This window comes from Sarcophilus harrisii, chromosome 2 (assembly GCF_902635505.1).
Source record: "Sarcophilus harrisii chromosome 2, mSarHar1.11, whole genome shotgun sequence".
Lineage (NCBI taxonomy): Eukaryota > Metazoa > Chordata > Mammalia > Dasyuromorphia > Dasyuridae > Sarcophilus > Sarcophilus harrisii.
Window position 1 is genome coordinate 123,023,291 of NC_045427.1, and position 15,890 is coordinate 123,039,180.

The 15,890-nt window shown below is 32.6% G+C and overlaps 1 protein-coding gene across 3 annotated transcripts in view; it reads left to right on the forward strand.

Annotated features, from left to right (window-relative positions):
- KCNU1 (potassium calcium-activated channel subfamily U member 1) overlaps positions 1-15,890 on the forward strand; it is a 281,023-nt gene that overhangs the window by 96,443 nt on the left and 168,690 nt on the right. For all 3 annotated transcript variants that reach the window (XM_031950682.1, XM_031950683.1, XM_031950684.1), the window contains 5 exons: positions 5,192-5,283; positions 8,880-8,990; positions 11,337-11,442; positions 12,863-12,945; positions 14,584-14,653. In XM_031950682.1, coding sequence (XP_031806542.1) covers positions 5,192-5,283; positions 8,880-8,990; positions 11,337-11,442; positions 12,863-12,945; positions 14,584-14,653 — 462 coding nt within the window. The remainder of the gene's footprint in view (positions 1-5,191; positions 5,284-8,879; positions 8,991-11,336; positions 11,443-12,862; positions 12,946-14,583; positions 14,654-15,890) is intronic.

The window sequence follows — 15,890 nt, forward strand, 5'->3', positions numbered from 1 at the left end:
GATTTTTCTTATGCAGCATGATAGTTGTAGAAATATGTACATATTTTGGATCATTTGTCATCTAGAGGAGGGAATAGGGGAAAGGAGGGAGATAAAAATTTGGAATACAAGGTTTTGCAAGGGTAAATGTTGAAAACTATGCATATATTTTGGAAATAAAAAGCTTTATTTTTTTTAAAATAGAAGAGAGGGGAAATTAGAAAAAAGAAAATTCCACATAGAGACACAAAGAGTTAGAAACCACTGAAAATAACTAGACAATTTCAACAAAGATCTTTATATTTGATACTAGACATAATAGAAACTATTTGAATTTAATGTTGTGTGGAGGGGAATTGGTGATATGGTCAGACTATATTTTTAAGAAAATCACTTTCGCATATGGTGGATGATGGGCTAAAGAGAAGAGACTTGAATTAGAAAAGACTATTGCAAAAGTCGAGGCAATTAAAAACCTGAACCAAGAAGCCAATGTGATGGAGAGTAGATGTTGAAGGAAAGAGATAGGGTAGATATAGAAATTTTAAGAGTTAACAACTACCTAAATATTTAGTATGAGGGACAATAAAGGATAAAGAATAATATCAAGGATTTGGACCTGAGCAAATGGAAAAATGCTTGTCATTCTATAGAAATAAAGTAGTATGAAGAGGGTCAGGTTTAGGAGTGAAGAATAAGAGTTCCATTTTTTTTGGTGCTGAGTTTGAAATTCTTGTGGAAAGTCTAGTAAGAAATATTCAGTGGACAGAATGTAATATGGAATTAGAGTTCAGAAGAGATGCTAAGATAATATGCTAAGAAGCTAGATATATGCATCCTGAAGTTATCTACATAGTGATGACAAATATCTGGGAATTAATGAGGTCTTCAAATGAAAAGGGAAAACAAAACCCTGTAAAAGAAATGCATAAACAAACAAAACTAATTTTCACATTGCTTGTGTCCAATATTTTATATCTTAATAAGAATCTTGAGTCTATCACCTCAGGAAAATGTCATGTTTCATCCTCAATCCTTTGATATTATGACTATTTCTTACATTATTCTCCAGTCTTTCAAAGTTGTTTATTTTCTTTATATTTTTGTTGGCATTCTATGCTACTATATAGAATATTATCATGGTTCGGCTCATAAAAGATTCTCCAAATATTTCAAAATTCATTTCTTAACATTTAATAAAAATACCATCATATTCATGTATATTTGTTTGTATATTCCCAAAATAGGTACCTTTTAGTTTCCAATTCTTTTCTATACATAATTAGTACATACAGATTTTACTCTGTGATATAGGATATAATTCTATAGGTAGAGCAATTCATAGCTCCACTAAGAGTGCATCACTGTACCTGTTTTCTTCAGTCCTCATCAACATTTGTTATTTTTCTTTCTTTATAACTGTTAGTTTATGGGTATGTAGTGGATCTGCAGAGTTGATTTAATTTTTATTTCCCTATTTGTTAATGATCTGAAACATTATTTCTTAAAGTTGTTAATAACTTAGATTTATTCCTTTAAAAAAACTACATGTTCATATTCTTTAAACAGTTACCTCTTGGGATATTAAGCTTAATTGTTATATATTTAAAACACTGTCTTATATGTTGCGGAAAAGAAACTTCTTAGAAAAATTTTCTCTCCAGATTAATCTTTCCCTTCTAATTTTAGATACATTGGCTTTGTTTGTACAAAAATTTATCATAAAATCAAAACTATTTTCTCCTATGTGATCTCTGTATCTACTTTGTTGGTCATGACTATTTTTCCTTGAATCTTTAATGTATTTAAAGTTGCCTGTCCATTTGAAGTTTATCTTGTTACATAATATGAAATAATGGTCTCTACTTAATTTCTGCTCATCTTCCTTCCAGTTTTGTGGCAGGCTTTATTTTGTTTTGGTTTTTTGGCCAAATAATGAGTCCTTAGCCTAGTTTCTGGGGTCAACTGAGTTTACTGAACACTCCAATATGATTTTTTTTCTTTCTGTTAAGTACCTAATTTTTCCATTGTTTAACACCTTTATTTTTTATACCAGTAACCAATGTTTTGATTATTACTGCTTTATAAAATAGAGAAGCCACCTTCCTTCCCACTTTATTATTCATTATTGACCTTGAGAGTTTTGACTTTTTGTTCTTTTACATAGATTTCCTTATTAATTTTTCTAGATCCATACAGTGAACCATACAGCAATAATTTGATTTGTATGGTATTGAATAAGTAAATTAAGTAATACTATATTATCATTTGTTTTATATTTGTATGATCCTACTGAATAATTAATATTTTTCTAATTATTTAGATTTATCTATTTCTATGGAGTATTCTGTAGCTGCATTAATTTAATTGCCAAGGATATGTTGGTAAATAGACAACAATATATTTTGTATATTCCATTGCTACTTTTAATGGAATTTTCTTTCTGTTTTTTTTCCTTCTGGGTTAACTTCTTACATTATGGAACTAAAAAATTTTGATTTCTTTGGTAGAAAAAGAAGAAAAGAGCATTCTATACAGAAAATAAATGCAGAGCAATTTTTTGTTGTTTTGTTTTGTTTTGTTTTTAGAGGAAGGGGAGATTATGTCCAGCATATTCTCCTATTTACTTATATATCACTAACATGAGTTTCTTGATTGGGGGAGCTGTGTTTGGGTCAGACTCTGGTCTTGTGCTCTTGGAAGGTATGAGAAGGCCTTTCCTGGTCCTGAGTTTGATGTCCAATAAGAGATTCTAATTTCTTCAATAAATTTGTGCTCTTGTCTCCTGTGGTGGTTCAGGATAAGGTGCAGAAGTACAGTTGTGTCCTTTTCTGCTACTGTGTGTTTGCTAGCCTTGTCTCCTGTTGGGAATTTGAGCTATTTGCCTAGTGTTCCTATATATTCTATCTTAGCAGCCTTCATATCTTCCTAAGTATTTGAGGTATTTTACTGTGCTTGCTACCCCATACTTCATATTTTTAAAGAAGTATATAGTGATAGCTTTTCAAAAAGCATTTTTCAGATAATTTTATCTCCATTATTCTTTATAGAATTCCTTTTTAAATATGTTTTCTATGGTATATCTATGTAAATGGATATATTTTTATTGTTGTCGAGTCATTTTTCAGTTGCATCTAACTCTTCATGGCACTTATTGGGGTTTTCTTGACAAAGATACTGGAGTAATTCAGCATTTCCTTCTCCAACTCATTTTATGGATGAGGAAACTAAAGCAAGCAAGGGTTAAATAGCTTTTGCAAGATCACACAGTAAGTATCTGAGACAAGATTTGAACTCAGGTCTTCCTCCATGCTCAGCACTTTATCCACTGAGTTACCTTGTGGATTTTGGATGATTATACATGGACAGTTTTTTTTTCCCCAATCACCCTTTGTAAATTAAAACCAATTTTATTGTATTTCAAGACTCCAAAAAAATACAAACTATGCATATTTCCCTAGCCAGGAAGGATCTGTAGTAAAAAGTTGTAAGCTATAGTTCAAAAATGCAAATTTAAATGTTAACCAACATTTTCTTAACTAGCTACTCATTGGTCTCCCAAGTGCAAATTTTGTGCTCTTTCCATACACACATACACACACACATATGTGTGTGTATGTGTGTAATTATATAACTGTATACAAGCATATATACATAAACATGTGTATATATATATATATATATATATATATACATACACACACATATATATATACTATGTATATGTGTATATATATATATATATATATATATATATATATGTAATGTACCTTCTAGTATTTAAATATGAGCTCTGCTACTTTTCTGTTTTACCTCAGACAAGTAATTTAACTGTTATATGACTCAATTTCCTCATCTTTAAAATGAAGGAGTTATACTAGATGATGCCTGAAGACACTTTCAGATTTAAATTTTGATACCAAAAACTCTTCAAGATTTGGTATCTTTTTCTCTATAGGCAAGAAATAGTTAAAGAAAAAAGATTATGTGTACAAAAAATATCCTAAATTTTTTGTACATTTTTGTGATGACAGAAAAGTTTCAATGAGTTAAAAAATGTTTATAAAGTCATTGTAAAGTCAAAGTCCAACTCTATCAATTGGAGTGGGATAAGAATAGAGGAATGAAAACAGAGAAGAAAAGTTAAAGTATTTTCCTATCTCAACTGACACAGGTAACCTAATTCTTCTTTATCATTTTTCCTTCATAGAAATGAAGTTTTTCTCATCATAAAGGGCAAAGAAAGAATTATATTTTTTGTATTATTTCCTCACTTATCCTTTAGCTCCTAGAGGACTGATATAAGCCCTTTTAGCAGTCACCTTTAAGCAAGTTGGGGTATAGACTCACAAATGTTTGAAGTGGTGGAAGTAACACTCCCTTTAATAGGCAGCTAAGTGACAATGGATAGAACATTCAATCTGGAGTCAAGAAAGCTAGTTTCAAACCTAGTTTCCAATGCTCACTAGTTATGTAATCCCAAGCAAGTCACTTAACTTATCTATGACTCAGTTTCTTTACCTGTAAAATGGAGATGATAGAACTTATCTCTTGGGAGTTGTGAGGATAAAATGAGATATTTGTGAAGTTCTTTGCAAACCCAAAGAACTATCTAAATGTTATCTGTTATTACTATTTAAGATTTAGTCCAATTGCATTTCCTGGTTTCTAAGTGTATACAAAGTAAATCTATAGTATTCTTCCAAATTTCCTTTCCCTTCCCTTCCCATCAGCCTCATTTTTGACCCTACTATCTACCATTTCCCCAAACTCCTACTTCCTTTTCTTGTTCTCTCAAAACACCTCAAATCTTTCCAAACTATAAACAATCAGAATTAAATTCCTTTCTTACCTCAGTCCTTCTAGATCTTTTATTTCCTTTCCTAACACTAATTCTCATAGTTGTTTTTTTTTAAACCACTACATAGGGGAACATTGCTGAATTAACACTAATGCTAATGATCCACTTTTCTAAGATCAGATCAAATTAAAAGGCCTGAACATAATAAACTTGCCTCATCTTTGAATCTGAAAGGCATTTGTTTGCGATCCCCAAAAGACAATTATCCACAGTTTGGAGGAATTTTTAGTAGCTATCTTTATAAATAATATGGAATTGTTATGGAAGTTTCATTCAGAAGTGTTAACAATTTTCAAATCTAAGTCATATCAGAAGAGTAATTACTAAGATCATATCTGCTTGTCATTTTAGATATTATTTGCAAACTATGCTCCTGAACTTATGGAAACCTTTGCAAAAGGCAAAAAATATTCCCATTCCTATGAAGTGGTCAGAGGGAGAAAGTAGGTGTTTTGTGTGTGTGTGTGTGTGTGTGTGTGTGTGTGTGTATGTAATAATTCTCTATTTGTTAAATGTTCTAAGCTAACAATTCAACCAAATCCCTATAGCTTCTCATGCAGATGGGGTCTTTGCTTCATATTTATTTACAAAGGAAATGAGCTCCAAGAAAAGTCACACTTTATAAAGTTTCACAGTAGTTTATCTTCAGCAATTAAAACAAATTTCCAAAGAATCTGAAAAGTTGGTGGAATTTTTATTCAATTATAAGTTATATGCATTTTAAAACTGGCATTGCATACAGATTGATCTTCCATAGTTATGGAATATTACATATTATATAAAGTTCTAATTGTATTTCACAGGCTACCTTTCATGCCTGAAATGCTCCCTCTCCTCCCGTCTGCTTCATAGAATTCTCAGTCTCCTTTAAAATTCTATACTAATGTGGCATGTTTTCCCTAAGTGCTAGAACAATTATCTCTTCCACAATGCAATTTTTTCCATCCTGGTTTTAAATATGTTGCAGGATGGCATAATAAACTAAATGGGATTTGGGGGGAGTTTTGTAGAAGCAACAGAGGACATGCAAGAGCCAACAGATAAGAGAGAAAATATTTAGAAACTCATAAATGCATAAATTATATGTATAGCCAATTAAATTTAAATATTTTAATACCATAATTATTCAAACTTTTTCTCTGGTATGAAGAGAGAGCCAAAAAATTTTATGTGGATTTTCCACATCATGGGGACGCTGCATCCCTAACCCTGGTGATGTGAAAGGGATAACTGTATCCTGTCCAATAACCAATTATTTACTCTGTGTGAATACATGTATACATATGTTTATATGCACCTATCTAAATAGATATACTATGTGTTCATTGATGATATAAATCATAGATAAACAGATATTAAATATTTATCTGTTAGTGTTATTTCCCAGGACTAGAATTTACGATCCTTAAGGGCAGAGATGATTTTGTCTTTAACTCTAACTTCTGGGAGCCTAGCACAGAATAAATCATTTAAATGACATATGTGTATGTGTGTGTGTGCATGCATATTTATATATACTTTTTTGTGTAATTGAATAAAATTTAGTATTTTATATCATCTATAGTTTTCAGTACTATGGTCATCACTTCTTCTACCTTAAATCTCAAGCCCTCTAATTTTTAGGAAATCTTTTTGAATTACTGTAACCAAACTCAAATTGTCAAACATTTGGTGGCCAGTCTTCCCATAATAAGCATCTCTATCTGCCCTTGTCCCTGCATACCACACAAAAAGTCCATTGTGGAGTCATATGTAATGAAACTTTCCCATTCTAATAGCACTTGCAAGAGCTTGTGACCTATTGATGCAATGATGACTCATTGCAATATCTATCCTGAAATAAGATATTAAAATAGTTCTTTCATTGAAAGAATTCTCCTTAATTCATATTGTTTATTACATAGCAGTTATAATTATATGCAGTTAATCTATTGTACTGACCATATTTAAGCCAATTATATAATTCAATTTATCAGATTGCAAGCCATTAAACTTGTCACTACTAGGCTTGGAAAAGAAAGGGAAATTCAATTCAATTCAGCAAACATTTTAAGCACTTATTCCCCATATTACTTTTGATATGCAAAGACAAAAATCAAACAGTTCCTCCCTTCAAAAAGCTTACATTTTACTTGGGGATATATAAGTGATGGACAACATGTATCTAGATAAGTATAAAATGTGAATAAAGTATATGCAAAATAATACAGAATGAGGGGAGCATTACCAGTTGTGGTGTTCAGGAAAGACTTTGTAAGATAATTGAAATCCAAGCTGTTATGAACAAAAAGAAGGCATTCAAAGAGACAAGAACCATGAGGGAGAAAGACTCAAATTTTAGAAATGGGTTCTGCAAAGGGTAAGAAATGCAATATGTTTTTTCTCTGACATACATGTCAGAGAATAGCAAGTGAGTCAGATTGCCTTATATGAAAGGGAGAAATAAGAAATATGTGGAAAATTTTTGTTTTGTAACCATTATGTAAAGGATTTTAAATGATAGAGAGATTTTTTTATATTGTATCCTAGAAGAAATAAAAAGCTTCTTGGGCAATGAAGTAATATGGTTTAACCTGAACTTGACTTTGGTAGCTGTGAAGATAGATAAAAAAGAGTTTCTTTATTCTCTACACCATGTATGCTCCTCTGGTTATACTATTACTTGTGGTATTATTCATTTAGACAATAAAGAAGGCCCAGAGGTTTAACTCTACAATATAGTAAATGATTAAAAAACTTTACCTGAGTCTTCCTTGCAAAGACATAAAAAGCATAACAATTAAGCGAACACTGCTAGGGGGTATAAGACCATATGGTATAAAAGAATCCTGGCTCAAAACGCCAATGAGAACCCAAAATTCAAATACAGTATAAATCTCAATAGAAATATGTTAATATGCATTTGTCAGATCAAGAAAGTAGCATGTCATAGTAGATCTTAGAACACAGCTTGAGCCCCTGACTTTGTCCCAGATTTTGCTCCATGTACATGTTCTCCATCCCTTTTTTGTTCTATTAAAAGAATACACAAAGAATTCTTTAAATGTACCTTGTTATGGGCATAGAAATTTATATGATCACCAAAGCATTAGTTTAACCTTTTGTTCTCAATTCTTGAAGGATGACTGGGATAACTGAAGCAAACCTGGTCTAGAACTGGTTCAGAATCAAGGATTTAAAATCTGATAACTCATTTTATAACTAAAGTATAAGTCTCTCCCTTCTCCCTACTCCCTCATTCCAATTTAATTACTGACCATTGACAAGGAATGTAGCAATGTCCCAGAAATTGTTGATTTTCTGAGACATGCATATCTGGTTTTAAAAAGGTAGTGGAAAGAAAGGGAAGTTTATGAAGTAGATTTTAATGAAAATACAATTGCATTTAAGAAATATAAAGGTGGGTTTCTAAGGAAGAAGAATACTAAAATCACACAATTTTTCTGAATATGATCTCCACAAACCCCACAGTGGGATGACTTTAGGGGGGATTTGAGAGCTAGAAGGGGAATTGATTGAGTAGAGTTATAACAAGGGAGATATAGGATTGAGAAAGAAAGAAGTGAGTTGGGGTTTCTAGTAGGAAAAAGATGAGCATCCAGCCAGTAGCTTCTTATGAGTATGAATCTGTGGGGATGGAGATATAGCTAGACTATTCTGGTGTGTTGTAAAATGCTTTAGCTTCCTGTGGGAAGATTATAGGATGGCCTGCTTCTGCTCTAGTTGATCTCAACAGTACAAATTTGTAAAGGAGGGTTGAGGAAGAGTGGGCAATTTTTTGCTCTTTAAAGGACTGGATGTAGGTATAAGAGGGGAACTGGAGACTCCTTTAAACATATCCTCTTCTGTATTATTTTACAAAATGAAGATTTCTTTGTTTATTATATCTCATAGAGCTGGATATTCACAGCTATCATTTGTTAAAGGTGGGATACATTTTAGTAGTCCAAATTAATTTATTTGCATCTAATCCCTGAGAAGAAGGTGATTTTGTCCTCCAAAGGGCATATTTATTCTGTTCTTTCTTCTTGCTTCTCAGATTCATTGTGGTTTGTGGAAATATCACTGTGGAGAGTGTAACTGCTTTCCTGAGAAATTTCCTCCAGCCCAAAGCAGGGGAAATGAATATTGAGATCATTTTCCTGGGAGAGTAAGTATATCTGCATTACTCAGAGCTTCTAAATTTAATCTCAGAACTCATAAAGGAAACCTGATGCTGCAGGGCAAAGGAATTTGATTAGGGAAATCATATTGAAAAACCAAGGCTTCTGGGCCGTTGTTGGGTAGACTTCAATTCAAGGTCTCATATCCAAGTTCCTTATCATTCCAAAGGGAATGATACGAGGTGGCTTAATATGGTAGAAAGCCCACCAGTAACCTACCTGAAATTTCTGGTGTCCTGACCCTCACACAGAATGAAATTACCCAATCAAAAAGCAGACTGGGTAATTTTACAGAAACATAGAAATTTAGAGAGGTAAGAAAGGCAATCCAAAGTCATCCACTCTAATCTGTACCTTGACAACCTGAACAAATGATTTTCGGCCACATAAAGATTTGCAGTGCTAGAAAAATCACTGTGTTACAACGTTGAAAACTCCCAGAGTCTGGAAGATGTGAGTTCAAATACTGCCTCAGACACTTAGTTATGTGTTTCTGGGAAAGCATTCAACTTTTCTAGGCTTCAGTTTATCCATCTGCAAAATGAGATAACAGCACTTCAGGTGCAATAGGTTCTTGTGATATCACAACATTTGTAAAGCACCTTGCAAACTTTAAAGTGTTATATAAATGTTATTATTGTTACTGTCATCATCATCATTATCCTCTTCATCATCAAAATGGTCTGGTATTTTAAAAATCCATTTGAATCAGGTTAAGCAACATTAATTATTGAGAACCTTTTCCCTTAAATTAAGTTTAAATGCTTCTGCATCTAATTCTGCCCTCTGAGACAATGTAGAACAAATGTCACTCCCTTCCCAACAAGAAAACCTTAAAATAAATGAAGGGAATTCTTAGGTGACCCCTAATTTTTCTTCAGATTAAAATAACTTGAATCAATTTGTGTATGACATAAATTTTAAACCTGACACTTTCCACATAGTGACCTTCACATCAGTCTTTCACAGATCTCCATTTGAGCAATAGCCAGGCCTCAGGTCAGAATTCTAAGGACTTCTTTCATCTCCTAGAAAACTGCAGGTTCCCTCACAAATCCCTAGGTTGCCATCCTTTCTCTAACTCCCCTCCATGCTGTCGCATATAGAAATTGTAGATTAATTTTAATAAGTAGCTATGAGGAAATAGAGGCAGAAAATACAGCGATATGACAGACACAGCCTAAAGGATAATAATATTAAAAACAGATTAAAAACATGCCTGAAAATTAACTGTGGTTGAAGCAGGCACAGATGAACTCAATATCCACAGATTTTTTAAAAATTCATTTATATCCTCTTATTTCATGCTCCTGGGTAAAAATCTGAGTGAAGAACCCGGCTCTTAGAGTGACATGTTGATTTCCTTATTACACAGCAAAGGCCTCAGGAAAACAAAAACAAAAAAATTAAAAAATAGAAAAAAAAAGTATTGGAGCAGTTACAAACATACTGGCAACTTTCAGTATTTAGTTCATTGGTTTTCCAAATATAACTTTGATCACAATGATGCACAGGTGTACCATTTTTAATTATATTTTGAGTGTACATCATACACATGTGCATGTGTGTGTGTGTGTGTGTGTGTTGTGTAACTTCATAAATATCTTAAACATGCTAGGAACAGAAAGCATCCAAAATAATCAGTACATTCAGAAAGGGATTCAGTTTGTAAATCCATTTAAAATCCTTCAAGGAAAAAAAATGTGGACATTCTTAAGTCCTGAAGCTTATTATTGTCATTAGTAATAATACTTTAAGCACAGGATAGAATAGGAGGAGGAAAGAACATTCCTGATGCTATTCAAAGTATTCTGTTCAGACAGTAGCTTTTGCCTATATGGCCCTTTCCAAATCACATTGATAGCCCTTGTAGGATGACTTTATTGCACTAAATTGGTGGCTTCATATTTTCCAAAAAAAAAAAAAAAAACAAAAAAACATTAGGATAGGACCTCCTTTCCTACCTTACTACCAAGTCTTTCAATCAACAATTACTTCTTCTGTGTCTATAATTCTTGAAAGGCACACTCCCTTTGAAAAGTTTTAATCCTTTATTAGAATGTAAATTCTCCGAGGGATTGTTGTTTTCTAGTATTTCTATCCTCAAAGCTTATTGTTCCTGATACATAGAAAGTGATTAATAAGTAATCAGTCATCTATTTAATTATTTATATCTATGTATCTACTCATCTATCCATTTATTCATTCTTCCTTCATTTATCTATCTATAAAATCTATCTAGACATACTAGATTAAACAATAGCATTAATTATGCAACTTGTGAAGATTTCTTTCCTCTCTGGGCCCTCATTTTTACTTTCCTATTTACCCAGAACCCTTCCTTCCCTGGAGCTGGAGACAATTTTAAAGCTGTACTTGGCTTACACTAGTTTCTTCTATGGATCTGCATTGAAAATGGAAGATTTAAAGAGAGTTGCGGTAAGATCTTTGTCTGGATGTCCTTGTTTCTGGTCATCCCTCACATGAGATGTAGAACCACAGTTGCTTTTAAAATGTTTCTGCTCCTACATAATTTTCACCCCTCACCTGATGGGAAAGGTGAATGCCATAGTTTAATCTATATGATAACAATTGATGAGGGTGAAGTAGGAGGAGATATTGTTTCAAAAATTCCTGATTTTAAAATTTCTGAAAAAAATTAAGACACAGCCCTTTAAGATATTTTCAAATTACTTCTATTTAAAACTAGTCATCTGAATCTCTTGAGAGCTACAGTCTAATAGAGAGGAATGTTGAGGGACCTGAGGGATGGTTAATTGCCAAAGCAGATCTGCCAAATCCTGAATCAGCCCTCAAACCCTTACAATGCAACCAATTTTACTCATTCTCTCCAATTCTCTGGCAAAAGAAAACTTTGAGTAAATCCAGTAAACAAGCATGATTACCTGAAGACACATACACAAGCACCAGTTATAATATCATACAAACAAATAGCTTGCATCAGTCCCTCATAGCATCCTATGACTGGGTGAGAGGAAAGATTTCAGTTGAGAGGTTATCAAGATTTTTTATTTCATATAATAAGAGAAAAGACAGACAGAAACAGAGATAGAAGGAAAATGGCAGGGCTTTTTTATACAGAAATTAAAGGAATCACCACTAAAAGTTATCTCATAGTGTCTAAGAGACAAAATTGTAGAAATAAATATATATATATATAATATATATATATATATATATATATATATATACACATACACACACACACACACACACACAAGATACAAGTTTAATCTATATTATTATTTTTCATCCTATTCTTAATCAACAATCAATTAAAAAAAGAATAAATAAAGGACAATATGTAGCATTTTCTGATTTTGTAGGTATGAATGTTCACACTGACAATTTAAGGATAAGGTTTTTTTGTTTTTTTTTGTTTTTTGTTTTTTTGTTTTTTTTGGAGCTGAAAAAAGCTAACTCTAACACAGACCTGACTTATAGCCAGGAGACCAGCTCAATTTCCTTCCTTATAAGCTATGTGGCCATGGTGAAATCACATCTTTTCCCAGAATATTTATTTCTTTATCTGACAAATAGGGGTAATACTACTTCCTTCCTAGGGTTTCTATGAAGACTGTAATTTTCAAACTTCACAGCATATTGGTAGTTATTATTACTAGCTTCTCTCTGCCATTCAACCAATTATCCCGAACCATTTGAAAGCTGTGATACAGAAGGATTCCCAAAATGCCCTGCCTCTGTAATGGCAGAGACTTCACTACTGTTATTTTGGTGACTCTTTTGCCTTTATATCATAAGACAGCTTGAAGTTAGAGCAACTCAAGAGTTCCTCATATATTTGACAAGATGATCCCTGTTTGATCTTGAAGAATAGGTGGAATATGCAGAAGCCTGTCTGATTTTAGCCAATCCTTTGTGTGCTGATTCATACATTGAAGATACTTCTAACATCATGAGGTAAGAGGCTAACATGTTTTATTTGTAAATACTTGTTATGTTGCAATTTCTCTGAGAAAGTTCCTCAGAACTCCTCAGAATGGCAGTAAAAACAAGGATATGCCATCTCTAAGTGGAGAATTTCATTAGATTTGGAAAACAACTTTAGATGATCCTTTAGAAGCACACAACTGATTTTTGCTGAAATATTTTCAGTGATGGAGAATTTATTAGCTCCTAAAACAATTCAATTCAACAAGTACGGCAGAAACTATATCCAAGGCACTTTTAAGGCATTGTTTCATTGCACTATGTCATAATCTGTTATTTGGGGAATTACAACTCTCTTTCTATTTTCTCAATCCCACTATGCAATCACTGAGGGAAAGAAGATACATAGAATCTTCAATGCATCCTTGTTACAGCACCTTTCAGACTTTACCAAAAAATGTTCATTTCAAATCATTAAACTCTCTATTCTTCTCACTTCCTCCAGAATTCTATTAAAGATGGAAAAAAAGAAATGAAGTAAATGGTCACTAGTCACATGTAATAATTAAATTGTACTGAAGACACTTTTGATTACCTATATCAGTCTGGGAGGTTTTATGAGATCTTTTGTTTGATTTGTTTTATTTTCAAGTAATAGATCTCTACTATGTTTGCTGAACCATTCAGACTCTCATTGATTCTCCTTTTAGCCACTGGCAAGATGGGACAAACCTAGCATTGCCATTTGTGGCTATAGAACACTAAAAAGTTCATTGGTTTATTGAGGCATCAGAACCATGACTTTTATTTTGCATATATTATATGTGTATATTCATATATTCAGATCAATATAAAATATTAATATAAATTTGGTAGAGGATTCTCAAGAAAATTAAATAACAGTTCCTCTACTTGTATTCATATGTATGTATTAATATAAAGATTATACATATATATACATAAATATGGTTTTTCCACTCATATAAATCAATGAATTAATAAAATAAGGAATATATGCATATATATGCATGTGTGTATATGATGGAAGATCAAAATGACAAGCTCAAAATAGATGAGATTTTGGTTATGTAAAATTCATCAACAAGCATTTATTAAATGATTCATATATGCTAGATATGCTAAGTAGTAGGGATACAAAAGTAAAAACGACACAGCTCCTTTTCTCAAGAAGTTTACATTCTATTAAAGGGAATTGAATATGTGCAAAGTCAACATTTTGAGGGGATTCTTTATAGTTTTGCCTTTAAAGATAACTTAGGCTGAAAATTGAGCCCTTTCTCTCCTCATAGGTATATGGGATGGGAGGAGGAGTTGGATATATCACTTTAGCCTTTGGTATACATCACCATTAAGTTGTTCTGTGTATCAGCATAACGTGTGTCCTACTCATGCCAGGTAATATTTTGTCTATGGCCTCTTAATATGAACAGCTGAACTTTCCCCAAGTATAATTTGCTGAATCTAAGAATATACTATATTTCTCCCAAAATTCTATCTGCACACACAATTATTCAACAAAATACCTAAGCACCAACATTATTAAATACTAATCCTGCATCAAAACAAATCAATTCTCCCCAGTAGGTGTGTATTACAAAACTTTTTAGCCCACACAAATAAACTAATACATATGTGTTTTCTACACAGGGTACTCTCCATCAAGAACTATTACCCTAAGACCAGAGTCATCATACAGATACTTCAATCCCATAACAAGGCATGAAAACTGCTAATTATATCTAATGTCATTAGGTCATAAAAATCAGAGATTAGAATTAAGAAGCAAATTAGGGGATGTGTAATCCAATCCCATTATTTAAGAAATTAAGGCCAAATTGTTAATGCTGTAAAGTTACCCATGCATATATCCTGTAAATAAAAGGCTATTAAATAAAAAAAAAAAAAAGAAATTAAGGCCAAGGCACAGAATAATAGAGTTGGAACTATTCCAATGCCACTGTATCTCAGCAAAAAATCCTATTAGCCTCCCTAATGTGGAGTCAACCATTGTTTGATTGAAGATTTCCAGTGAAGGGCAGAAACCCTACCTCCCAAGTTAAACCCCATTCCATATTAGAATGGATCTCATTGTTAGGAAATTGTGTACTTATGTCCCCCTGAAATCATTCTCTACAATTTCTGTCCCCACCTTTTTAATGTAGTTCTGACCTTTGGAATCTAGCAGAACAGGTAGAATCCTTTACCAAATGACAATATTTCAAATATTTGAAATCAACTGTAATATCCCCACAAAGTCCTTTCTTCATCAGGCTACATATCCCCATTGACTTTCATCATCCCACAAAGCGTGGAAGGATGTTCACTGTCTTGTTGGTCTCTTCTATATATTTTTCAGTTTATCAATGCCTTTTCTAAAATCTGATCCATTGAGTGGAACACGATACGACAGATTTTATCTCACTAGTTACAAACAAAGGAGAGTTGCCTTATTCCTAACCTTGGCCACTACAACTAAGATTAATTTCTTTTTTACTATCCAATACACCAAGATGAAGTTTTGTACTTTGCTATAGTCTTACACATGACTTTATATTGGTTTTCAATGAAATTCTTCATTCTTTGTGAAACTTGAATATTTCCTGAATTGTCATACAAAAGTGTGACTTTGGGTCTGTTTCAGATCCCTAATATTTAATTTGAATTTATTGAACTTAAATATTGTCAAAATGGGACTTACTAAAATCAAATCCTTTATGAAATAATTTCCTTATGTATCCTTTTGGTACAAGGTATTGCACAAGATACTAGTAAACAATAATATATTCAGCATTTGCAAATAGAAATGATGAATTTCTTCTCATACTAATACTGAGCTAAGTAGGCACTGAGAACTACTTTTATGTGCATGTACAGAGGAAATAAAGTATAATGCAAATATCCATAAGCCCTGAATTTGAACCCTGATTCTGCATCTTACTAGCTCCATGTCACTC